Below are 27,981 nucleotides of genomic sequence, written 5' to 3'. Positions count from 1 at the left end.
TGTCTCCTATGGCAATATATTTATGAATATATATTTCCCCACAAGTTCCCTAATACTCCCTAAAATACTAACAGCATTATGACTAGCAGGCTGAACCTGTGCTTAGAACTAAACTCTCCTTATTTTGTTTATGGTAGCATATTATCTACTCCAACTTTAGGAGACCCTGGGCTCTATATCCCTGACTGAACTACTTATTTTTCTTGATCTCAGGTTCTTTGTTCGAAAAATAAAAGAGTTGAATTTGATTATTTCTATGGTCTCTTTCAGTCTAAAATTACTGAGATTATGATTATTAGCCTAACTTTTTTATGTATGCCCCATTCAGCATTAATGTAATGCTTTTATATATACAGTACAAAATAATAAAAGTGATTTATTTTCTAGAGCTATAATTCTATGATTCCATGTCTATAATCAGAAAATGGGGCTCTTATTCTCACTATACTTATTATGTAACTGAACTTGTCTGTCTAAATTTTATTTGGATCTTTAACATCATAGGCCTGAAGCATGTCTCTCTAATAGTTGCATAAAATTAATCAACTATTAAGTTCTATCTACTAAGTTTTTAGAATCTCCTTTCTTACAAGTAAAGTTTCAGAAGTGAAATGGCTATATCCCTCTGCCATAACAGTAATTCCTTGGAATATATTTAAGATAAAAATGTAAAAAGGAACTGATCTCCATGAAAATGAAAACAAACAACTAAAGCTATAATTTTTGTTTCCCCAGTAGGGCATATATATTCACTGAAATCATTCATTAATTCATCTAAGGAAATATGTTCCACTAAAAATGGCCATTAATTATTGTTGCTATAATGACATTTTCCCCCCATTTTTTTAGATGCAGTGATGATTATCTTTTCCCATGATTATTTGTATATGACTATACTGTCGGTCCATCTAAATTTTCTTTACAAAATTTAGGGGGAAAAAAGCACATTAGTAGTCACTATTTTAAAAAAAATCTGAAACCTTTAATTACTGAAGCTTTCTAAAAGTCTACTTGTTTTCTTGGAAGATCATTTTTTATCTCTATTCTTCTCATATGGTATTTGGCATCACACAAATTCTAGTGAGAACAGAAACATTTAACAGTTGATCCAGGGGGAGAAAAAGATCATGTGGCATCCTGTTCTGTGTACAAATTAGTTATGTGCCAAATCCCTATTTTAAATTACCTAATACTAATTTCTTAGTACTAATTTTGACTTTTGGTTAAGGCACAATGTATAACTTTGAATTGTCCCTTGCCTTCTAGATTGACATTGTTAAAAAAATTCATCCTTTGCTTTATGAAATATTTACCTTGTATATTAGTCAGGATTCATCGAGAAAACAGAAAACACTCAAGGTATTTCAAAAGGAAGAATTTAATGTAGGATATTGATTACCTAGAAGATGGAAGATCTGACTAGCCAAACATGGGCTGTAAAGCACAACAGATATTAATATATGAGGAAGCCACAACCAACCCTAGGATTGGAGGAGCAAAGAAAGGGGATAGTGCTATGGTAAACTAGATCCTGGGCTCCCAGTGGAAGCTAAACCCAAGGCAGACCTGCTTTGTGGAACCTGAATCATGCAGGGAGGGCTGCTTGGTAGGAGTAGGGTCAAGGGAAGAGCTAAAGGAGTCACAGCCACTGCCAGAGGTTGAGGGGGCGGGGAGGCAGGAACTGGTTTTCTGCAAATACTACATTCCAATCTTCTATGGATGCCTTTAATTGGCCAAACATTCCCTTTGCTTTCTAAGTTCCAGAAAGCAAAGGATCCTGGCAGATGTAATTCTCCAATAAGCAGAGCAGAAGAAGAATAGTAATGGATATTGAGAATAAACAAGCAAAGGTTGGGTACATAAACATAGGTGATCAGATCAAACTATTATTTCCTTTCTTTTTTAAATCTCCACTTTCTCATGTTTCAACAATTATTTACAACCTATATTCTCAAAATGCAGACCTTGAGTCAGAATAGGGAACAAAGATCTCTTAACTTCTATCTCTCAACTCCTCGTATGGAACAGATTGCGCAAAAGAACAGTGGCCCTACTAAATTAATTTTTGTCAAAAACTTACAAGTCAGCTTTCAATCAGAAATTCCTTTCTAGTGGCAAAAAGGAAAATTCAAGAAATTTTGATTCATAATGGAATCACAGACATAGACATAATGGAATCACAGACATATTATGTATGACTAAAGTTTCTTACCTCTTTTCCTGGTAGCAATTGCTCTAAAGGAATACTGGTTTTATGTGCTTTAGGTTTTTCTATTACAATTTCTTTATTGGATTTCTCCACAATTCCTAAGCAATAGGAAAGAAAACAGACATAAAAGCAAATATTTGAGAAGAACATCCAGGAGTTGTGGCATATGTGAGCAGGGAGGCAGAGGCCAGAGGATCTGAAGTTTGATGTCAGCTTCAGCAATGTAGTAAGACCTTGTCTCAAAAAAAAAAAAAAAAGAGTGGTGGGCAAGGGTATAGAGCAGTGGTGAAGCACTCCTGGGTTAAATCCCTGCTACCAAAAAAAAAAAAATACTAGATGTAATTAACAGATTCAAATGAAAATGAATTATGTTGAAAAACTTTATCCATCACAGATACATACACATTAAACAAACATACATATCAATATACAGGGAATAAGTCAACAAGATACCACAGTTATAATAATGAAAGGGTTAAGATAGAGCCCTTTTTCATATATGAGTTGAAGAAATGTATATGCTAGTTATATTTATATTTGATACATATACATATATGTCATCTATTTGATACATATACATATAAAGTCTCAAAAAAAAAGATGTCACTAATTCACCTCATGTTGACAACACAGGATACATTAAGAGTAGAAAATAAACTTAATTTCATTGTTCACTTAAAAAGTTAAATTCTAAAAAAAATTAAAATAAAAAGTTAAGTTTGGGGGCTGGGGTTGTAGCTCAGTGGTAGAGCACTTGCCTAGCACATGTGAGGCACTGGATTTAATTCTCAGCATTGCAATTAAACAAACAAATAAATAAATAAAAATAAAGGCCCACAGACAACTAAAAATATTTTTTAAATAAGTTAAATTCTAAGGTACAACATCTAAAAACTGGGAGGTATGCCAGGCAAGATGGCCCACACCTGTAATTCCCAGATACCCAAGAGGCTGAGAGAGGAGAATGGTAAATTAGATGCCAGCCTTGGCAATTTAGCAACACCCTTTCTAAAATAAAAATTAAATTAAAAAGGGCTGGTGTTGTAACAGTGTAAAGTGTTTCTAGGTTCAATTCTCAGTACTGAAACAAAAGAAAATAGAACAGAAAAAGGGGCGGTGTTTTGTATCATGCTAACGCAAAACAAAGAACAAAAATATACAGATCAACATCAACTTCTCAAAAAAATACCCCCTTGAAAACTACATAAATGATTAATTTGAAAAGCTCAAATACTGGAGAAGACATAAAATAATCCTTAGTTCCTAAAATGGAAATATTTCCTTAACTCTTATTTTTTATAATTAAGGAAATATTTTCTATGGGGAAAAAATAGACCTACAAAAATGTAATGAATAAACACTCCAAAAAGAAATCTTTCCATTTTTTTCCACTAAGGTTACATTAATGATATTTTGATTCAATATGAATAATTTAATATTCTTTTTTGCTTAGACTTAGCACATAATGATAAATTATATGCTATGATAAAATTTTTCTTTTCTTTTTTCGAATTTACCAGGAATTTTAAGAATCAGTTTCTTCATATTCCCTGGACAAAGCAAATTTCAAAATTTAGCTTATTTTGTTGATGGGGTTGTGACCAATAGAGTCATCTTGTAGATGAGTGTTTTCTCCCCAAATGTGGTTTTATGAACATACTTGTGAATGATATCTAAGGAGTACAATTCACTGCAGATCTAACTCAATGGTTGAGCATTTGCCTAAGCATGCGAAACTCCAGGTTCATTTCCCAGCCCTGGGTTGGGGGGTGGGGGAAGAGAGAGAGGGGAAGGAAGGAAAAAAGGGGGAATCCAATTCACAGAAATAAAACCATTTTGTTCTGATATTAAAGTTAGTTTCAATATTCTTGTACATAGGGTGCACTAAAGGTAAATATTCCATTTGGTAGGCAATAAGAGCACTGCTATGGTTTGGAAAAGAGTTCCCCAAAGGCCCATATGTTAAAGGCTTGGACTCTAATAACCTGTGGTGCCATTGGGAGGTGATGAAAACTTTAAGAGGTGAGACCTAGTGGAAGAAAGTAGGTGAGTTGGAGTGTACCCTTGAAGGGGCTATTAGGACCCCAGCCTCTCACTTTTTCTGTTTGCTTCCCAGCTGCTATGAGGTGAGCAGCCTCCTCCACCACATACTCCCCACAGTGATGGACTTGTGCTGCCACAGGCCTAAAGGCAAAAGGACCATGTCACCACAGACTGAAACCTCTGTGAGCCAAAATAAACCTGTCCTCCTTATAACTTGATTACTTCGGTATTTTATTTTAGTGATACAAAGCTGCCTAACACAATCAACTTTTAAGGGAATTTTAAGAGAGCTTATCTATTCTAAGGAAAAGTTTTCCCCAATTCTAATATGTCTTAATTGCTTTTGGATTTGTAAATACTTCTGAGAATTTATTTAAAGTTACAGAACACTCCATACAAAGATACACAATATGACTAAATGGCAGGTAATTGTGTGCATGTGCACCCATGCAAGCGTGTGAACACATGCACACTCACACCCCTTTGGGACTCTCAGGTCCTCTTACAAAGCTTATTCATGAACTGCAGTTTAAGAATCCATTTCCCAAGATACATCAGAGCATAGAGAAGGTTTTAGACTCAAGGAGTATTATACAATTTAACCTAAAATGCTTTTACTTTTTTTCCTTTTTATTGGTTCTTTTTAGTTATACATGTCAGTAGAATCCATTTTGAAATAATTATACAAGAATGGACTATATCGTGTTCTAATTCAGACCCCAGTATCTCTCCTAAAATTCTTTGTCTTATGGTTATTATTTTATAATTTCTTTTTAGGAATATGGTGAAATAAATAAGATCAATTCTAACATTGAACCAAAAATCCAGATTACTCACAGATTTTTAAAGAAAGAAAAATAAAAATATAGGCAAATTTTTAAAAATATGGAATATTTTTCAAAAGAGTCATGTAGAGAAAGCTTAGGACACAAACAGCAAAAGCCATAAAAATTCTGCAGTACAAAAATATCATTAAAAGTCAAAATAGATATGATAAACTGACTTGGCAATTGTCCTCAAAATGTTCATTTAAAAATAGGCTTTATTTTTTAGATAAATTTCAGACTTATAGAAATATTGAAAAGAATGTACAAGAAGTTTTCACATACTTCCTCCCTCTGCTCAGTTTCTCTTATTGTTAACATCTGGCAATGATGTAGTATATTTGTTACAACTAAGCCAATAAAACCAATACTGAAATATCATTATTAACTGAACTTCAAAGTTTACATTAGTACTTACTCTTTGTGTTGTGCAATTCTATGGGTCTTGCCAAACAAACAGTGTCACATAGCCACCATTACTATACCATATGGAATAATTTCACTGCTCTAAGAATACCCTCTGCATCACCTATGTATCTCTTCTCTCTTTTACCCCTGGCACATATTTTACCCTCTACCACCTCCTTTCTACCCCTTTGACTTTCTACCCCCCTGTTTCTATAGTGTTGCTTTTTCCATAATGTCATATAGTTTGAATCATACAGCATACAGCCTTTTTAGATTGCTTCTTTAACTTAATAATATACATTTAAGTTTTATACATGTCTTCTCATGGATTGACATCTTATTTCTTTTTATTGATTAATAATATTCCATTGTATTGACATACCACAGTTTTTTATCCATTTACCTATTGAAGAATATCTTAGTTGCTTCCAAGTTTGGGCAATTATGAATAAAACCGTTATAAACATGTCTATGCAGGTTTTTGTGTGGACGCTAAGTTTTCATCTCGTTTGGATAAATACCTAAGAGTGCAATTGCTAGATCATATGGAAAGGCTATGTTTAGCTTTGTAAAATACTGCCAAATTATCTTACAAAGAGGCTTTACAATTTTGCATTTCTAACAGCAATGAATGAGAGTTCTTGTCACTCCACATCCTTGCCAGAATTTGGTGATGTTAGCATTTTGGATGTTAGCCATTCTATAGGTGTATAGTGGTATCATGTTTTAATTTGCATTTCCTTATTGACATGTGATGCTGAGTATCTTTTCATATGCTTATTTACTATCTTTATATCTTCTTTGTTAAGGTGTATATTAAGGTATTTTATGCATTTTTAATTGTGTTGTCTGTTTTCTTGTTGGATTTTAAGAGTTCTTTGTATATTTTGAATACAAGTTCTTTTTCATATGCTTTATAATTCTTTTTTTAGTCTGTTGCTTATCTTTTCAACCTCTTTATGACCATACCTCTTTGCTTGACAATTCCACTTTAGAAATCTGCCCTTCAGATTTACTTCTGTACATGTAAGACAAAATTCAAGGAAATTTGCCTTATTATTTGTGGTAGTAAATGAAGGGAAAAAAACTCTATATATTCTTTAATGAAGAGCTCATTAAATTATGATACATGCACCTGTGGAAAACTATTCAGCTGTTAGAAAGAATTAGGTATTCTATACTTTCTGAGTTGTTAATAAAAGGACATTTGCATAGTATAACAAAATTTTGTCATTTAAACTTGGGGATATTTTTGGAAGTAGTCATCTATGAAAAGGCAAACTGGACAAGCAAAGTGAAAAAAGACATAACTTCACCATTTACCCTTTGTCCTGTTTAAAAGTTTTACAATATGCATTTAGTTCTATTCAACAATAATTTTTAAATTAGAAAAAATAATAAAGATCATGTTGTTATTGACATGAAGGGACAACACTTGGATTCCTAATGTCACTTTACTTTTCTACAAAGAGCTCATAAAACTAGTTTATTTAAAAGGTACTTATCAAGACTATACATTCAGGGATCATTTCTACAGTTAGTTACTAAAAGGTACTTAGCCTGAGAACATTGACACTAGTTTCAAGTATACACTTTGCAGATTTCTTTCTGGAAATAACTATCTGCCATCGTGTAGGTATAGTTTAAGTCTTAGGAAAAAAGACATGTATTTATCTTTTCGCTCCCAAATACATTATGTTTATTCACTAAATGTAATGTGCTCAGATGTTTATATAAACCATCTGCCTATTTTCAAGATGAGTAAGGAAAAAAGATAAGCTTTCCAAGACTTCTCTTCCCGGTGCACAAATTTAGAGAGAAAAAAGTGAATAATCAAGTAATTATGATAACCTTTAAAATATATTCCCCCAAAAAAAATTTAAAATTTTTTTAAAAGCTTAATCTTTTATGGGAAAGCAAATGGGATTATTTTTAGGCAGGATTAATAATACTGAATCCATAGTAATAAGATCTCTTGTGATTTTAATGAATTGTGGCATTTTTATATTTCTTTGGAATTCAAAATGGTCAATTTCAAATTTGGGCAGTGTAAGACTTTATGAGCTTTGTGAACACTTGGGGAATTATAGTAATATATTTTAAAAAAATATTTAAAATTCTATATACTTGTTATTGTCTAGAAAAGGTAGTCCATTTTTGGCTCATCAGATATTTGCATGTGATCAATATGGTCTCTCTAAGAGCATGCCTAGATTAAGGATCTCAGAAGAGAGCAGAGGGTCACAAGAGTGCCAGCTGCTCAACAGTTTCCCCTACAGAGTTCTCTGTGGTTCATTTTATAGTGCTGGTTAGTTTCCACACTGCCTCTTTCTTTCATAGAGAGTGCGGGTTGGCAGTACTTCCCTGTGACATCCACTTTCACACCCAAATTGGTCTTCATAGGTTCCCATTGTGTGCACTACAAAGCAACTTGCCTTGTTGGCAGCTCTAAGTGGAAACTACAAGTCTTTCTTTTCTTCACTGTTCTTTTCTGGCTCACAAGCAGCCTCCCACCAAAAGCTGAATCTGTAGAAGAGACTACATCCAAGAGATAATACCATGAAAAAGTATGAAGAGAAGCCCAGGTGGCCACCTTGCAAATTTCCAATGTGGAAGCCTTCGACCTCTCTGCCCAAGAAACAGCTAAAGTCCTAGAGTAATGAGCTTTACAAACCCTAGGAGCCTCTTTACCTTAACTACATACGCCTCCCTAATACAATCCCTTAACCATCTAGCTAAGGAACTCTTAGAAGCCATTTGACCCCTCTTAAGACCCCCTAAGAGTACAAACAATCTTTCAGAAGATCTGAAATCTTTGATTCTTCTGAGACAAACCCTAAGTGTTCTTCTTACATCCAATTGAAGCAGCCATTGCGCTTTGTCATTGCTGGGGCTAAAGAAAAATGAGGACCAAGAAACCTCCTGGTTTAGATAAATCTCAGATGCCACCTTTGGAAAAATTGAGGAACTGCCCAAAGAACAACTTTATTCTGAAGGAGCATTAGAAATGCCCCATAAAGCAAACCCAAAACCAGTCCATAAAATGCCATCACCTAAACAAAATGCAATAATAAGGCATCATAACAGTCAAATAACGTCCTGTTGTTCTCTAAAATGATGAAATTAGCCATCAAAGCATGACCAAATAAAAGCAAATACATAAAACGATTAAGTATCTTTTCTTTCTCTGAAAAAAAAAAAAAAACTCTTTCTCTACAAAACTCTTGTTCACATTCAAATTACTAAGAGAGCTGCCAATTTGGCTACATCTACAATATTATAGTAAATATCAAACTAGAAAGTAAAATATTTGGTTAATCATCTTATATTTTCTCTTTGTGATGCTAAGTACCTGTTAAGTACATTTTTACAACATTTATAGACAATGAAGAAAAAAAATCTTAACTTTCATCAGGTTGTTTAAGTTATATAGCCACGGTAGGAAACTTTTTCCAAGTTAACAAAATATGCTCCAATCAAAACAAATATACAGCAAACCAAATGACTTATTCTCTTTTCCCCCCTCATTCTCTCCCACATAAGATTTTTAAGCAAATCATTAACCATAAGGAATATTCAATAGTTAAGATACATTTGGTTCTTTAGTCATCTGTTTCACAGAATCTTGTTCATTTAAAAAACCAATTCCTTTGATAAAGATTGATTAACTTGGATACACTAGATAAAATATTTAAGATATTTCTTGAAAATTTTCCTCAAGATCATTCTTCTTAGAGTACCATCTACATAAACTTGTGTCAGATTAAATCAATCTTGGCTTTATCACAAAAAAATAGAAATTTAAATATAGAAGAATACACATCCCACAAGAAGGTGTTCTAGTCCTCAGTCATTTCTTTTTTAAGATTTTTATTTGTTTTTATTAGTTATACATGGTAGCATAATATATTTTGACATATTATACATATATGGAATATAACTTCTCATTCTTCTGGTTGTACATGATGTAGAATTACACTGTGTAATCATATATGCACATAGGATAGTAATGTCTGATTCATTCTACTATCTTTCCTATTCCCATTCCCCCTCCCTTCCCTCATTCCCCTTTGTCTAATTCAAAGTACTTCTATTCTTCCTCAGTTGATTCTTATGCCTACTGTTCAAAATTATTTCTATATACTATGTTTGATAATCAACAAGTATGTTTGTATAGTACACTATCATTAATGTGATGTTGAAGTTGCTGTTATCTGCCATACTGCTTTTATGACAAATTTGAGGGTAAGACAGTACATTATGGCATAATTATATATATTCCTTGTGAATTTTATTCAAAAAATGGTTACTATAGCTATCAGATATTTAGAATTTGCAAGTCTCCACATTGCTTGATAGCTGAATGATCTTTTTCTTTTTCTCCTTTTTCTCTGATATCAACATGTTAATTTTTTTTTCAATTCTTAACCATGTCATTTTATATCTTTAAATACTTATAACACACAACTTCTATTTTGAATTTTTGCTACCCTTAAGAATAATAAAGTTCTCAGAAATGACACAAATTCTTAAGGGCCTGATCTAGTACCAAATCAAGATGATTCCCAATTGGTAGGTGCCTGTATGTTTTGGAGTTCATTCTATTTTTTAATGTATACTTCATAAGAGATCAACTAGGGAAGTGGATGAGAGGTGCTTGATCTTAGCCAGGTATGGTGAAATGACTACCAACAACAAATGTCAACTGTTCAAGGCACCAATATGTCAATTAAATATTTTTCATTCTCTTTTTAACAGAAATTCATATTTCCTTTCTTATAGTTTTATTTTTTGTCAATTTCACAAATCTATAATCTACCTCTATTTTTTCTTAAAATTAGCTCCATATTTGGAAAAGTGGTCACTACAATTTGAATATGGTTTGAGTCTATTCTGCAAGGGTTCATGTGTTGGAAAGTTAGTCCTTAGTGTGGTAGTGTGAAGATGATGTGATCTACAAGAGATGCAGACTAGTGGGGGGGAGTTGTTGGAATATTGACCCTGGATGGGATCAAGGTACTTATCTTGGGACTGTTAGTTTTTGTGAGAAGGTTTTTATAAAAAGATCAATCCTGGATCTTCCTTTCTGGCTTTCTGTCTGGCCATATGATCTCTTCCTTTTGCTTGTGCTCTTGCCAGTGTGATGCCATCTGCTATGTGGCGGCACAGTTAGGAGAGCCCTCACCAAAGCCAGCACTATATCTTTTGGACTTTCAGTCTTACAAAACTGTGTGCTAAATAACCTCCTTTGTTTATAAATTATCCAGCATCAGGTATTTCATTATAGTAAGAAAAAGTACTAACAGTGATTTGCATCATTTGTATTATAATAGTGCTACCTAAACTTAACCTGAAACACAGAAAGCCAGGAAACAACTTAATGTAAAACAAACTTCAATCCTACAATTTTTCTAATGTTATTTACATAAGGCAAAGTACTTTAAAAATACATTTAATTTGCTCCATATGTTTATATATGTAATTTCTTTATTAAAAAACTGGGCTTTGGGGTTGAAATTTTCAGATTATTTGTTAATCCCTGCTTCCCTCATTTTATTTTGCAGATGTAGTCATTCTCTCTAGAATGATATATGGCATCATGTAACAGAGAGTTTTGTATGTTCCATTATGATAAAAATGAAATCTATAAATATAGACATGACAACAGTCATTATTCCATCTTTGAATTCTATATTTAATGTTAGAAACACTATTTCATAGTGCAGCTTTCTTCAAAGGGATTTTGTTAAGACTAACTGAACCTGAAACAACATATTATGTAATTACTATTTTCAATAACTCACATTTATTGCTTTTATTGCTTACTTATGATATGCTAGACATTTCTTTAAGTACTTCATTCACTAAATCATTTAATCCTCACAACATTTTGGAATCTGAAGCGTCTAATTCTAAAAGAGAATGAAAATTCTAATAGAAACTAAAGGTACTCCTCCATGATTATTTTGAAAATGAGAAAACTGAGGTCAAAGAGACTAAACGTTTGACTCAAGATCATCTGGCTGGGCTGGGGCTGTAGCTCAGTGACAGAGTGCTTGCCTAGCATGTGTGAGTCTCTGGGTCTGATCCTTAGCACCACATAAAAATAAACAAATGGGATGGATTCAAACTAAAAAGGCTCTTCTCAGCAAAAGAAACAATCAGTGAGGTAAAAAGAGAGCCTACATTTTGGGAGCAAATTTTTACCACACACACATCAGAGCACTAATCTTGAGAATATATAAAGAACTCAAAAATCTTAACATAAGAAAAAACTAATAACCCAATCAATAAATGGGCCAAGGAATTGAACAGACACTTCTCAGAAGATGATACACAAATCAACAACAAATACATGAAAAAATGTTCAACATCTCTAGCAATTGGAGAAATGCAAATCAAAACTACTCTAAGATTTCATCTCACTCCAGTCAGAATGGCAGCTATTAAGAATACAAACAACAATAAGTGTTGGTGAGGATGTGGGGAAAAAGGCACACTCATACGTTGCTGGTAGGACCACAAATTCATGCAGCCAATATGGAAAGCAGTTCGGAGAACCCTTGGAAAAGTGGAAATGGAACAACCATTTGACCCAGCTATCCCGCTCCTCAGCCTATACACAAAGGATTTAAAAGCAGCATACTACAGGGACACAGCCACATCAATGTTTATTTCAGCACAATTCACAATAGCTAAATTGTGGAACCAACCTAGATGCCCTTCATTAGATGAATGGATAAAGAAAATGTGGTATATATACATAATGGAATATTATTCAGCATTAAAAGAGAATAAAATCATGGCATTTGCAGGTAAATGGATGAAGCTGAGACTATAATGCTAAGTGAAATTAGCCAATCCCAAAAAACCAAATGCCAAATGATTTCTCAGATTTAAGGATGCTAATCCATAATATGCTGTGGGGGGAAAGGGGAGATGGGAGGATTAAGTGAACTCTAGATAGGGCAAAGGGGAAGGAGGGGAAGGGAGAGAACATGAGGTTAGGAGAGATGGTGAAATGAGATGGACATCATTACCCTAAGTACATATATGAAGACACGAATGGTGTGATACTACATTGTGTCCAATCAGAGATATGAAAAATTGTGCTCTATATGTGTAATATGAATTATAATACATTCTTCTGTCATATATAACAAATTAAAATAAAAAATAAAGAAATAATGGATTTCATAAACACTAAAAATATATAATTAAGCATACTTGTCTACTAGCAATGTGAAAAGATATTCTTTAGACAAAAAATGTATTATATCAAACTGAAATTTGGACCTACACAAAGAAATTATGAATGCTGAAAGTGGAATAAGTGAATAAAATTGGGGGAAGAAAAACAAAATAAAGCATGCTGTCCATCTAAAATTACAAAAAGAATTTTTTTAAAAAAAGATCATCTGGCTGCTAGTGGCAGAAAAGGAGACACTACATTACCCAGTATGCTTATTTTTCCATAGACCAGGCTGTGTATTTTTGGGGAAAAAAATCAATCTGATTTTAACTGTAGACAATTATCCAGACTCAACTTTGCTAATTTGAACTAAGGAATCTGCCAAGTACAAAAGATAAAAATAAAATCCATGGTGTGCACTATACTGAATGTTTATCTCAAGAATTTTACCGTGTATTTTTTCCAAGTAATGGTACAGATTCAAAGTGGCAGGAAGCAAAAACAGAGAGAAATTGTAGATTTAAACATTTAAACAAAACAATATATTACCTGAAGTATTCCTGGGCATCTTAAGCAATAAAAACATTTCTTCAAACAGCTCTTGAACATCATTTTCCAGCTTCAAAAAAGATTTTATGACTTGTGATAAAAATTTGAGTTCATCAAAGGAAAGGAAAATGTTTCTTCCTGTCCGTGGGCATTCAGGTGTAACTGTATGAAGAGAAGATCAATACTGTTAAACATTTTGTTTGTTTTCTCAGTAAATATTAGAACAATCTATATGGCATCATAAACCATCCAAACTAACAAGACACTCCATAAGTGAAACAAATTTGTTCATTAAGAAAACACAGAAAATCTCTTAGGAAAGTCCTTTTTCTTGGAAGTTGGACATAAATATTCTACTTGATGCAGATATGGCAATTAATTAATTAGGTTCATTCTTAGAGTTATAAATAGGGATGTGATTTGTTGTTCTGAAATCTTATACAATCTTATGTTTTTAAAGTCTAGCACAACTTGAATATAATCATGCAGAAACATCAGACAAACTCAAATTGAGGGACATTCTACGAAATAGCAGATACGTTCTTTTGGAGTGTAGGGTCAGGAAACAAAAAGACTATGAAATATTCTAGTCTAAATAAGCCTAAAAAGATATGAAAACTAAATTCAATACATGATCAACATTTTAGTTTGCAGTAAATGACATTATTGGGGTTATTTGGTGAATTTTGAGCAAATCTATAATCCAATGCTATTATTGCATGACTGTTAATATTCTGATTTAACCAACTGTACTATTATGAAAGAGAATACTCTTTAATAACGTTTGTAACTTACTCTCACTTCAGAAAAAAAAAGTTTTGAGAAGAGAAAAGAAATGTAGAATTGTGATAAACTGCAAAATATTAACATTTGATAAATATGAATATGAAATAAATTTTGGAATTCTTCATATTATTCTGGCAACTTCTTTTGTAAGTCTGAAATTAAAATAAAAGCTTTAAAAAAAGACCAGATGAGGATATATCACTCTTCAAGATCTTATACATGTTATTTCTATATCATTAAAAAGAAATAAACTAATTCAGCAAGAGAATATAGACTATATAGTTCATGAAATCATGTTTAAAAATAACACCTGTCTAAATAATTGTGGTATCTCTTGCTTGCCTAAGAACAATATAACTAAAAATAAATGAAGATTGATTTTTCTTTTTATAATTATGTTACTAGTCAAGTCTTACTACCACTTTATTATTATAGAGAACACCTTATACTCTAAGAGTTTGGAAACAGTTCATTTATTACATCCCTCAAGATAAATTTGTTTTCATTTTAGGTTGACATCATCACATGACACTTTTGATCATGTTCTCAGGGATTTAAAGAATCCCTTATTAATGCCACTTCTTTTTTAAAATATTTTTTAGTTGTTGATGGACCCTTATTTATTTATTTACATGTGGTGCTGAGAATTGAACCCAGTGCTTCACATATACTAGGTAAGTGCTCTACCACTGAGCTACAACTCCAGTCCCTTAAAGCTGTTTCTTAAAATATATATTTAAGGATTATCTTGAGGAAAAATTATAAATTGGAAAAATCTGTAAACGCTTATGAAGTAATCATTAAGTGTTTTTGAAGAGAAAATATTAAAGAATGCTCTTCAGAAATTATGTAGGAGTCAGTCTGGTGGTTACAAATCAAAAAACAAAAAAGATTACTTTCCTCACATGGATTTAGAAGTTTCCAGAAATATTTTATAGATAATATTTTATAGATAATCCACTTCACTTCAGTCAATCTTTAAAATATTGGCATCAAACTTATAGTCATATTATGGTCTTTCACAGAGAACAAAAAAAATGTCATGATGTCTTTGCATGTACATGAGAAAGATATCTACTAACTTCAACTGTGGAATTTAGTTTTGTTCTTAAAAAATACAAAAAAAAATTTTTGAAATATACAAATACCTACAAAAACTCCATTTCATCTCTACATTGACCTCAGTCCCATATACATTAAAATCTACCTCTAAATAGCCCTAATTACATTTAGCATTCTTTAAGAATTCCAGAGTTCAGAAGATATACAAGGAGCATACATAACTAAAATTTTGCCAGACATATCATGTGTCAAAAAAGAAAAAGAAAAAAATACATAAATCATGTTCTATTTAGTCATTGCTTGATTTGCATTTGGCTAATTTGATTTCTTTTAATCTTTAATCATGGAAATAAGAGGCTAGTTTAACCTTCTAAATTGTAAAGTTCCTTTTGAATTTAATATATTTTTGAAACAAATTTTCAAAGATGTTAAGAATCTTTCCCAATCAGGAAAGGCCATTCAATGGTGTGAACAAAAATTAACCATATTTAACAAGGCTTTATTTGGTTGAATTCTAAATTGGAATAATTATAAATATTTACAGCATAAGCAAAGAAACACCCCAAGAAAAATCTTTAACAGTCAAAACACTACAACCTGGGGTCTGAGGATATAACTCAGTTGGTTGAGTGCTTGCCTTACATGCAGAAAGCCCTGGGTTCAATCCCTGGCACCACAAAAAACAAACAAACAAACAAACAAAGCACTTGTTTAAAATTATGTAGGAATTAAGGATTCTACATGAAGAGGTGTTATGTTTATGATCCAGAGTTAGACCTTATTTCAGACAAATCACAATATTGAAAAGCAAATCCATTTTAATTCAACAAATCTTTAGAACTTAATAATGAAAGAGGACAGAATAATATGTATGACCTAAATCTAATCATTTTTGTCCCAAAGAAGCAATGATTATGGTGGAGCCCCATTAATTAGTAGTTCTTATTTCCTATCATTATTAGCTCAGTGTTCTCCCAAGAGTATTGTGAGGGTTCTTAATTTATGGGGAAAATACTTCTGTGATAAATTCATTTTGTGAAAGGCCAATTAAAGCAAAATTAAACACAAAGGATAGAATTGCATTTCCCAAACTTATTTGACTTATTTCCCTCACTGTTATCTCACAGGACTAGTGTCCTAATCATCACACTTAGTTCATGATTTCTATGTACGGAAACATATCTAGTTTTCTGTCCCTGAGATTCTTCACTGCTAGCTAAATTAGGAAAGGATTTCTCCCAGCAGAAATTTCCTTTCTTTAAAGTAATCTCTTTTCCTTTTCTTTGAATATGATTTCTGTTTGTTCCTCTCCTCCAGATCACCTCTCCAGAAAACTTCATCTGGATATAATCAATTGATCCAGAGAGCCTCTTTCTTCATCTATGTCAATCTGATCTTTATTTATTCATCCATTAAATTATTTATTTAAATAACTATGGAACTGCTTTGCTTTCAAGAAGACTTGGACATACATGTTTATACACACAATCTTTGGCCTGCCACCAATGATTGCTATAAAATATCTGAAATAATGACTGACGACTGTTGATTATTGTATAATGAGCTCTAATTTTTTTTTTTAGTTGTAGATGAACACCTTTATTTTATTTATTTTTATATGATGCTGAGGATTGAACCTAGTGCCTCACGTGTACTAGGCAAGAACTCTACTACTGAGCTATAACCCCAGATCTCTGATTCTTAGGAAATATAAATTTCACCTAAATCTTAATAATATTATAAAGAAAAAATTTCCATTTTAGGGCAAGACTTCCTTTAGTTTACCATCAACTAGCAATAAGTAAGTCTATGTAAATAATAACTAAATAATTTTTTTCTTCCATAAGTTTAATTTAAAATTTTCTAAAATGCAGTCCAAATTTCTCTGCCTTCCTATTTTTCAGACTATTTAGAGAACATTTTAAATTTTACTTCACAACAGGCTTATGATGAAAGTTACTTCTATGTTGCATACAGAGACTAATGTTTGTTCCTCTGTTAAAGGGTATTTTCAAACTGATAACCATTTGAAAAATGTTATATGATCAAATAAGCTTGGGAAATCCTACATACTACATTGTATTAAGGTGGTTCATAATGCAAATTAGCATATTAAAGTTTCTGTTTGCTTCTATAATAAAGTAAAAAAAAATAGAACAATGTTTCTCAAATTTTCCACCCATGAACCCCAGTTTCCCAACACACCTATTCATTTGTGAGATTTTCTTAAAAACAATTGTTCAGATGATCACTGTGCAACCTGAGTATTTATATCTGTTTTTCTTTTCATTTTTAGACTTTCCCATGTGGATTCTTGAGGCTGGTTGTGTGACTCATTTTACTAGTATTCTCTTTCACTTGTAAACTGCTGCTCCTAATATCATCACGGTGTTTTTTGCAGACCCTTTAAAGAAATTAATGAAAAGTCTCCTAAATCCACTTATTGGAAAATCTCCATGTAGGCACAGTTTGAGGGCTAAAACCTAACTTTCTAAAAATCCACCAATGCTCTCAAAGGACAGTAAAGTCCAGGATCTCCTGGATTACTAAAAATGCAAATCCTAGGATCACCTCCAGATCTCATGAATCAGCATCTCTGTGCAATCAGCCCCACAAATATTCCTTTTAAGTTAACTTCCCAAGTGAGTTTTTTTGCACACTAAAATTTGAGACTACTGCCTGAGGGGGTCCATGAGCTCTAGTTACAATACTTTTGGTTAAAAATCACCCATTAGGCATCAGAAAATCTGGATTCGGATATTAGAAAGTCAACCAAAAAGGTACTAGTGTGTAAAACACCCCCCAGGCCTTTATATGCTTTATTTTGAGACAGGGTCTCCCTAAGTTGCCCAGGCTGGCCTCAAATTTGGGAAGAAATATGGATAATCTGTAGGAAATTTTAAAGAGCACATTGTATAGACTTTCCCTAGGCAAAAGAAAAACTGCTATTAGGGGGGAAAAAAAAAAGACTAAAGACTAGTTGAAGTTCATTTGTCACAAACATAAAATGATTTCCATAATGTCAAAGACTAAGCCCAGTTTATTCAGTTTCAGCATCTCTGAACCAAGCATAATCTCTCATACAAAGTAGAACTGAAAAACGTCCGGTAAAAACACAAAACAAATGAAATTTCATGGGCCCTAGAAATAGCTAGGTTTGGCCCAAAATACATATTTTATACCTAATTCCAAAATGTAATCTTCAAAACAACAAGTATTTGTAGTGTGAGTTTGTAAATAAAGAAAATTTATAATACTCTATAAACAGTCTGTATAGTATTCTGTTTGACAAAATACATTCGACAATTACTTCTAAAATAGAAAATGTGTGCAAAAGAATATAAAAACAACGATGGACTAGGAAACAGAGCATATTAAAGCACATCCTTCTAAGGTATAATTTTTTTGTGTTCTTAAAAAATAAAATTATGCTTCAGGGGTAAAATTTCATCCTGAAAAAAAGGGAACAGATGTTCTCAGAAGTTTTTTCTTTTTTTATTTGTTCTTTGTAGATACCCATGACAGTAAACATACATATATATGTATATACATAAATATATATATATACATAAATAACATTTACCAAAAAAAGGTTCTCTTGCTCTATCTCTTTCCACATACATATAGTTATATAAATAAATGTGCATATATTTATAAATGTGTATTTACAGATATCTGTATATATGTTTGTATACATAAATATCTATATGTTCATATAGATATATTGATGTATCATTCATAAAGAATACAGACTATATATTTAAAAGTGCCCAGGAACAGTGGCAACACTTGTAATCCCAGTGACTCAGGAGGCTGAGGAAAGAGAATCCTAAATTCAAGGTGAGCCTGGGCAACTAGTCAAGACCCTGTCCCAAAATAAAAATTATAAAGGACGTGAATAATAGCTCAGTGGTAGGGAGCCCCTGGGTTCAATCCCTAGTTCAGAAAAATAAAAGTGTTTTTCACCTCATGACTGATAGATAAATAATTAGTCCCATTCTCTTCTAGTAAAATTTAGGACACGGAAAATATATCCAGAGAAATATTAAGGCTTCTCATAATTGATCTGCAACAAAACAGCATTTGGAATGAATTTCAACCTTCAGCTAAATCAGACAAACCATAAGAATACAGGTAGTGGCTGAAAGCACACATATTATTTTCAAAAACCATTAGCAACAGAATTCTTGTTAATAATAGCATTAAGATACTGGAGAAAATGAGAAGCTACAAACAGATAATCTGAAGCTGGTGGATCAGTATAATAGGATAAAAGGTGCACATTTCAGTTTTCCCAAGAAAAATGAACATTAGCCACCCTGCTATTGACTGCAAATGGATCCATTTTCAGTGGGGAGGTAGTCTCAGTGCTATCTGACAAGCGATATAAAAAAGGTGACACACAAATGTCATTGAAGGTCTTATTACAGATGAAATTTATGACATAATCCAAATGGAATATATTTGTTCCAGTAAAGAAAACTTTTAAACAGTCTTATAATATGAAGACAGCAGGGACTGAATAAGAGCAAGTAAGAAGTAGTTTTCCCAGCACCCAAGAGAACAGGTGAGCCCACTAAGTATATACCAGAGCCTGAAGAAGCCAAGGCCTCCCTGAGTGCCTGGTTCCATAGAGCCACAAACAGGGGAAGAGCAGAATGCAAACACTACAATGCTGAATTTGTAAAGAAGCTTCTTTGTCATGTAAGCCTAAAAAGTAACTGGAAAATCAGGTATTGCATCTGCCACATGCACTGAGAAGAAATTGGAACTGTTTTTTCTCTTTTTTCTCCAGCATTGTTTTTGTATCTTTTACTATTTTGCAAATTTATATGACTAGGAAGACAACTGAGGTAAAAGTAAGAAAAGAAATATTTCCACCTTAGTTTTCAGAATTGAATGTATTCCTTCTTCTCTCTTCTGAGGAGGCTTCCATATGTACCACCCACAATAGGGTAAAATTTAGAATGAGTGAATGAGGAGTGAGTGAATAAATGATTAAAAGAATAAAGTTTAAAATCTCTGAAGTTGAGTGAAAATGTAACCTGATCTAAGCTGACAGAAATTCAGAAACCCCACAGGTAAGTATCAGGAACCCTCTCCTAAATGGTCAGAGAGTAGAGAAACAATTACAATGTTGAGGAAGCTTAGCCTCATAAATGTTAATGAATCTGGATTTGAATTCAGGAATCACTTATCTTTTAGAAGCTGTAAGTTGGACCCCTCTGTCTCTCTCTTTCTCTCTTCCCATTTCTGCCCCCGCCACACACACCAAGTTTTATCATGTGAGGCACTATTTAGAATATAAGAGGTGACATATGGAGTGGCTAATACCTGAAATCTACAAGCCAGAAAGCTGGGTTCAAATGTGGGTACTACTGTCTACTACCTATGTGACCATACAAGTTACTTATTCTCTTATGTCTCAATAGTATATGAGGTTTAACTGAGTTAACACTTTAGAACAGTATCCCCTGGAGGTAGGAAGTGCTTGTACAAATGTTAGATACTATTGCCATCTCCTCTGAGAAGCCTACCCTCAAATACCAGGCTGGGTTAGGGTCCTGTTCTCTATGCTCCTTTCTTTCACTTTGCACATATTTCATTTTAGCATTTAGTATGTCACATCATAATTTTTAGTTTGGGAATTGTCTACTAAAACTTTAAGTTCCTTTAGGTAGAGATCTTTTTTTCCCCATAATTATATTCCCATTACTCATCAGAGTGCCCACATGAATGATTTAAAAATGAAACATGTTTGGTGACTGTCAAGAGACAAAACCAATTGTTCTTAACTCATTTTCCTCCACCATAAACATACTTTAAAATAAAACTTGATTATTCCATCTAGTATAAATCTAATATTTATACAGTAATAAAATTCCATAATATCTCATTTTATTCATATCATTACTGTATACCCATATTGACTTCATATTAATACTATATGCCAATTTTATATAAATATGATTTCATATTATAGTATTGAAGGCCCTTTGGAGAGGGCTATACAACAAACATAGCTTTGCTTCACATACCAAGAGAAACTTACGTAGCTAGAAAGGTGGCGATAGAGTCACCTGAAGCTATCTTCTGTGTCAGTGAAAAGAAACTGCTTCTATTATTTCCTTAGATGGTTCCCAGGCCAACACTGGCTCCACTGGATGTCACCTAAACTTACTGTTAAATGATAAAATTCTCTCACACTCCATTTCATCTCCTCTGGCAAAAGAGGTCAGTATTACATTAGCAAGAGATTTGACTTAATGCTCATTTGCCAAGGGTATCATACTCTTGTTCCTCTCTTCTATTTTTAATTTTTGACAAAGAACATGAGAGAGAATATCTGACTACTGACATAGCCACTGTTGGTTGAGGATACTAATCAAAGAACAGGTTACATTTAAATCCAGCCAAAATCCAAAATGGTTCCCAGGACAGACTTCTGAATATTTTCTCAGCTGACTTTTGTTTTATGGTGGTTTAAATCCCAGTTGCAAATACTTGAATATGCTGACCCCTTTCAAGAAACATCTTCATGAAAGGTGTCTCTTAAGTACAATGAAATGGGTTCTAAATTTTAAGTACTTACATGATAATGGTATATTATTAATGAAATATCTTCCTAATATTCCTTTCTCAGTCCCAAACTTTGCTAGAGTGTGGTTAATTATATTTCTTATCATATATGTTACTTTCTCTTATCATGACTAAAAATTAACCTATAGAAAAAACCTTAAACCAAGTTAACAATTCATTTTTACTATAGCTTCAGGTTGTATCTGAAAATCAATATTTCATTTTTTAAAAGAATATGCCATGACAGAGAAATTACATTATCAGCTCTTAATATAACATGTTAAAATTAACTTTAAAAATTTAGCACAGGAATAAAAATAATGCCATCATCAAAAAGACAGATTTAAGTAAGATATCTGCTGAGTGTGCTTCCTAATATATTTTCTAATTGAATCATAACCTTTCAAGAGAGATTGAACACTTTTCTTCTCCTATACTAAAAAATAAAATATAAGATTCACTTCACACTCTTTTTTTAACACCAGGTAGAAAATTGTAATTCCTATGAATGTATGTTAACATTACAATGAAAAGAGATAGCCGTGGTGATAATAGCAATTTTTTGAACCCTCCTGGAAAGTTGTCCTCATAAGCTTATTATTCTATCAGAGCAGGGTGCAGGCCTTAGAGGTAGGGAAGACATTTCCCAGGTGTGATGGCCCTTTGTCTAGTAAATTTTATAGTTAGTCTTACCTTTTTAGCTGCCCTTCTCACCTAAGAAAAAGTTATGTAGTCATAAAGGTAAAGTCCTATTTCCTTCAAACTTCAAATACAACTTGGAGCACCTGGGAGGCAGAAACTATCTTTTATAATAATGTCTCTCTCAAAAGACATATGGTCTACAAAAAGCCCCTTTAAGCCTTTAAGTGGGTTTCACTTGCTAATTAAGAAAAAAAAAGAAAGAAAGAAAAAGTGCCAGCAATGCAAGTAAATGACACCATGTAACAAGTGCCTCTAGTGGTGAGAAGAGGTATAGAGGGCAGTTTGAAAGCAAGAGTGGGGAGACTCACAGGGCCATGACTCAGAACAGTCACCATGGGGTCTGGCTGCCATGTTTGTCTAATAAGTTAACCTCTCCAACTATTTTAGTTCAGAAGAGAAGAAATACCAATAAGACATAAGATGCCAAGAGAAGTCTGTGAATAAGAAACTAAATGAAGAAAATACCAGGAGTTGATTGTCATCCTATTTTGATATTTTATATCAAAATTTTGATATATATATCAGTACTGGGCTCTGTTAGGTTTTTTTCTTCAAGGTAAAATTTTTTAACTGAAAAAAAACAAATAAAAAACACATGGAAAATTAAACCTTATTTTTTATTTTTAGTATATAATCAAATATTAGACTTACTTGATTTTATGTTACAATAGAAGCATAAAACCTCATTCAAGAAACACAAATACTTCAAAAGTAACTCATTGTCTTTTGCATAGAGTGTTTTTGGTGACTGGATTTTGATAAAGAAGAAAGGAAGAGTAGATGGAAAAGGAGGAAAAGAAAAAGGCAGTGAGAGGTGAGAAGAGAACAGGTCCTCTTAAATAGAGGTGAGTGTATTATATATAGCTCCTGGGATGAACTTGGCCTAGTGCTTATCTTGTTGAGTTCTATGAGCTCAACATAGTTTGAGTACTCCCCAATACCAAAAGAAAAAAAAAAAGCCAATGGGCGCTTCAGTGTACATTATCATTTATACAGATACCTTTCTTTCAAATATCAAGATCTAGCAATATTAGAAAATAATTATGTAATGCTTAGTAGGTATCCAATACTGTTATAAGTATTTTCCCACACATTCAGGCTAATTCTCTAAGCTCTGTGAAGAAAAACTAATGTTAGCATTTGCCTCTAAAGTATAAAAAGGTTAAATATCCTGTACAAGGTCACAAAGTTCATAAACAAAGTCCAGGACTTCAAGGAAATCTGGCTCCATACTCCACACTTTCAAAAAAACCACTACATTGGTGTCAATCAAATGTTCGCATGCATTAGAATTATCTATAGAGCTCTTAACACACAGATTGATTGACTGGCCCACCTCCAAAGTTTCTGATTCGGTGAGTCTGGGGTGGAGCCTGAGATTTTAGATTTCTAACTTGTTCTAGGTGCTGGTGCTGCTGAGTTGGAAACCACCCCTCTGAAAGCCACCTTTATTAGTTCCATGTTAATTTTTGGTATACCTACCTAGCTACCCTATTCTTAAGTTTTATGGATTTGCCTCAGTATAAACTCCTTTCAAAGGCTTGTTTAGTTCTTTGTTCAATTGTGTTAAACACTATATTCTTCTTTTAATAAATGGTCTTTCATTTTTGTGTAAGAATCATAGATGAGAAAGAACAAAACGTCACTTGCAAGATTAGAGTTATGGCTAATGCCATCATCAATTATTTATAGACTAGCTCCTAGGTACTACTCATAGTTCTCTTTCTTGTTTTCAGCAAGCAACAGAAACCTCTACTGCTGATACCCTCTGAAGTGAAAGGAAATCTTCTCTTTCTCTTAGCCTATGGAAAGTATACTCATGGCCAGACTCAAGTCCAAATCTTTAAGAAGTTTTTCTGGTTTGCTCTTCTTACTCCAAAATCTTCCTTCCTTGAATTCCTAATGCATTTGAAATCTTACACAAATAACTTGGTAATTTTTAATTGGGCTATCTATGCTTTTCCCCCTGTTTTATTTTTTTGGGGGGTTAGTCTTTTTTACCTCCTAGATTTGAAGGTACCTAAAGACATTATTTTAATCATAATACTACATGTAATCTAAGCATCAAAGACTGGCTTTTAAGACATAATCAAACAAAATCAGGTTTTAAATTCATTTCAAACTTCAGGAAAAAAAATTGCATTGGGGAAAGTGGTTTTCTCAAATGAAAAATTTTTAGTTACTCCAGAGTTAGCTGAGGTGGGGAGCAGAAAGTAGAACCAAACTATGGACTAAGGCATCCAGTAGAATAAACAGGCTTGAGTTAGAAGATGCGACAAGACCTGAGAAACAAAGCTCAGGTTTTCTTTCCAAGAAAACTCTCCATTCTAAATTCTCCACTTTAGAATTCATTTCAGAGCTCTTTTTCCTTGTGGTGTAGGAAAACACCAGAAAACAAATACTTTTTTTTTATCTCCTCCTACTTTTTGTTTCTCCAGATCCTGCCCACACTGTAACCCACAAGGCTTCATTACATCTTGATTACCCTGGACTGAAGTCAGAAGGGACCCCTACCTGGTAGAATCCTTTCCCCCCAGAACTCTGCAACTGCTTGTCTGCATAACTCCCAGTAGCTCTTCAAATATTTGTATTTTATTTCTTGATCTAGATAGGGAGGCAATGGTCTTTTTTTTTTTTTTAAATCCCCATTAATCTTAGCACACTATTTTAAAAATAGAATGGGATTTAATTAATAAGTTGATTAGTTGGCTGCCAGTATAGACTATTATACCTTCAGATTCTGATTTATTTTAAAAATATGGGTCAGTTAAAAAATATTCATTGAACTCCTGGTATGTGATAGGCAGTGAATTGGGTGCTGGAGAAAATAAATAACACTTGCCCTTGAGGTGCTTAGAGTCCATATGGGGAGACAGACTCCTAATGATATATTTTAATAGAATACACTAAAAGCCTTAAGATAGGCATATGGAGATGCTGTGGGAGCATGGATTAGGAGCTATGGTTTATGAAAGCTTCCTAGATGTGAACTGTCATAAAGGATCAATGGGAATTAGGCAAAGAACGGTAGGAAGAAAGTGAGAGTTGATGAACAAACCATCATCAGCAGGGCTTTTTCTCAGTTCAAGTTTTTAGTGGAGAGTGAAAAATACATGGTGGAGGGAGGCATGAGCTGAGGAGAAGGAAAGTGGTAGGTTATGGAGGCCAGCTTTCCAACATTGAGTTGCTGGGGCAAGATGATGACTGATGAGGAGCCACTGGAGAGCTTTAAACAAAGGAAGAAAGTGTGCAGGCAGATGTCTTTGAGAAACACAAGAATAAGCATAGGGAACCTAATTAAAAACAAAACTATTTTAACAGCCCAAATTAGAGATGATAAAGACCTAAGTAAGGCCTTGATGGCATGAATGGAAAGGAGCAGAGAAATTTGGAAATATTTAGGGGTTGAAGCAAAATTAAGAATCGTGGTGATTCTTGTGATGGTAGGGAGGGTAAGCAGAAGGAGACAATAAAAGTTTGTGCCAAGTGATTATTAGTAGCAATAACTTAGTTTGGAGGCGGGGGGGGGGGGAAGCAGGGATCAGCTGATGGTGAAAAGTTATGGGATATCTCTGTGGTGTTTGGAGGGCCTGTGGAAAATCCAAGGGAGCAAATGATCAGTTTTAGCTATAGAACTGTGGAAGTTCTGGGGCAAGAATCAGTTCTGAGCTAGATCTGGCAGTCACAGAGTCAGAGTCGCAACAAGCAAAGGAGATCTCTGGATACATTTCTTAGTTTTAACTTAGTTTTTATTTAATGATTACTGTTTATTTTATTTATTTGGTATTGGGGATTGAATGCAAAGGCACTTAACCACTGAGCCACATACATCTCCAGCCCTTTTTTATATTTTAGTTACAGACAGGGTCTCTCTGAGTTTCAGACCTTGCTAAGTTGCTGAGGTTGGCTTTGAACTTGAGGTGATCCTCCTGCCTCAGCCCCCCAAGCCACTGGGATTACAGGTGTGTGCCTTCATGCCCAGCTAGTATTTATTTTTAAATTGAAAAAAAATTCCATAAAACATCATACAAAGTACTTCAAAGATACAATGAAGTAGTCATTATGCAATTGGATTAAAAAAAAACAGCAAATATTCAGTCTCATCATGTATTGGTGTATGGTAACACCACATTAGTATATGATGGCAAGTTACCTTGTCAGTACTTCATATATATATGTGTATATATATATACACATATATATATGTATATGTATATAATGTATATTTCAATGTGTATGTATTTATGTGTATGTTTTAAATAAGGATAATGATACCACTTAGCTTGTGTCAGAACTATGATTAATATCTATATTAATGCTAAGACACTGTGAGGAAGGTTTTATAATTATTATTACCTCCACTTTCTAGATTAAAGGAGGGATGCTCATGGAAAAAAGGCAATCTATCCAAAGTCTCATAGCTGCTAAGTGGCAAAACTGGAAAGCAAAGTCAAGAGCTATAGGAAACTGAGAATTAAGTGCTCCTCTGTCACTGCCATCCTTTGCTCAGGACTATTTTGTAGCAATGAGAGGATAGCTGGCAAGATAGCAATAACCTTGATGATCCAGAAGGAGGCAGGCGAGCACAGGGATTTCAATACTTAAGAAGCATAATTAATGACAATGTCTAAATGAATACATGCATTAATCTGGATAGTTGTGCTTCTAAATATTTGTAGTTAAGACTTACAAGATATATTTATTTTAGAGGACAGTTTGGAAAAAATACATTATACATATATACACCAATACTAATTTAGTTTACTGTCTGTCCCCGGAATATCACTTTTAAAGATACATAAGTGCACAAAGAAAAGAAACTGGGAAAATCCTAATTTCTATCATGGAGTTGGTTAAAATTATATAATCACACAGTACATAACTTTAGCCTATAAAAAGAATAATGCAGATCATTCTGTATGTATTAATACAAAAAGAGGCCCATGGTATAGTAAGTTACAACAAAATTGCAGAGAAATTTGTAGAATGTACATGCATAAGTGTGGAAGGGCACAAACCCAATTGTTAACAGGGATTACTTTAAGGGGCTAGGATTAAGGGTATGGAAGAGACAGAATGCTGAGAGCCATTAGCCAAGTAAGTAGGTATGACAATTTCCTTGCCAGCATACCCCATGTTGCTGACATGTTGCAGCGACATTGAATGTAGGTGACCTTGCTCAAGGACCAAGGCAGATTAGGGTGTTCCCGGTTTAAGATAATCGTGTTTAGGGCGTTCCCAGTTTAGGTTCCAGGTTTAAGGTTTAAGATTATTCCTCCTGGGAATAGGGCGTATCCTGCTGCCTGAGTTCCCCTTGAGTTCTCACGGGATTCAGACAGTATATTTTGGAGATAGAAGCCCAGTGGAAGTGAATTTGGGCAGAGGAGGTGGATTTGGGCAGAGAACGTGGATCTTGTAACAGTGGACAACAGTGGGTATATATTGATTTTGAGAAGAAAAAGTTATTTTTCTGAGTTAAAATGTAGTAAGATCTATTTAAATTTAGCCATATGCAAATAAATTGTGCCTACCTCTATATTATGAACTAACGTGATGTTGCTGTAAAGAATGTCAGAACTGACTGCAATGACATGGGGAAAGGTCATGAAGTATTAAGTGAAAAAATA

General features: G+C 33.5%; 1 protein-coding gene across 7 annotated transcripts in view; it reads right to left on the bottom strand.

Moving 5' to 3' along the window:
* Positions 1-27,981, bottom strand: part of Kiaa0825 (KIAA0825 ortholog) — a 369,653-nt gene that overhangs the window by 266,708 nt on the left and 74,964 nt on the right. For all 7 annotated transcript variants that reach the window (XM_071612406.1, XM_071612405.1, XM_071612410.1 and 4 more), the window contains 2 exons: positions 13,226-13,387; positions 2,213-2,307 (listed from right to left, as the gene is read on the bottom strand). In XM_071612406.1, coding sequence (XP_071468507.1) covers positions 2,213-2,307; positions 13,226-13,387 — 257 coding nt within the window. The remainder of the gene's footprint in view (positions 1-2,212; positions 2,308-13,225; positions 13,388-27,981) is intronic.

This window comes from Marmota flaviventris, chromosome 5, assembly GCF_047511675.1.
Source record: "Marmota flaviventris isolate mMarFla1 chromosome 5, mMarFla1.hap1, whole genome shotgun sequence".
In the NCBI taxonomy this organism is placed as follows: domain Eukaryota; kingdom Metazoa; phylum Chordata; class Mammalia; order Rodentia; family Sciuridae; genus Marmota; species Marmota flaviventris.
This window is presented reverse-complemented; position numbering and strand designations above follow the sequence as displayed.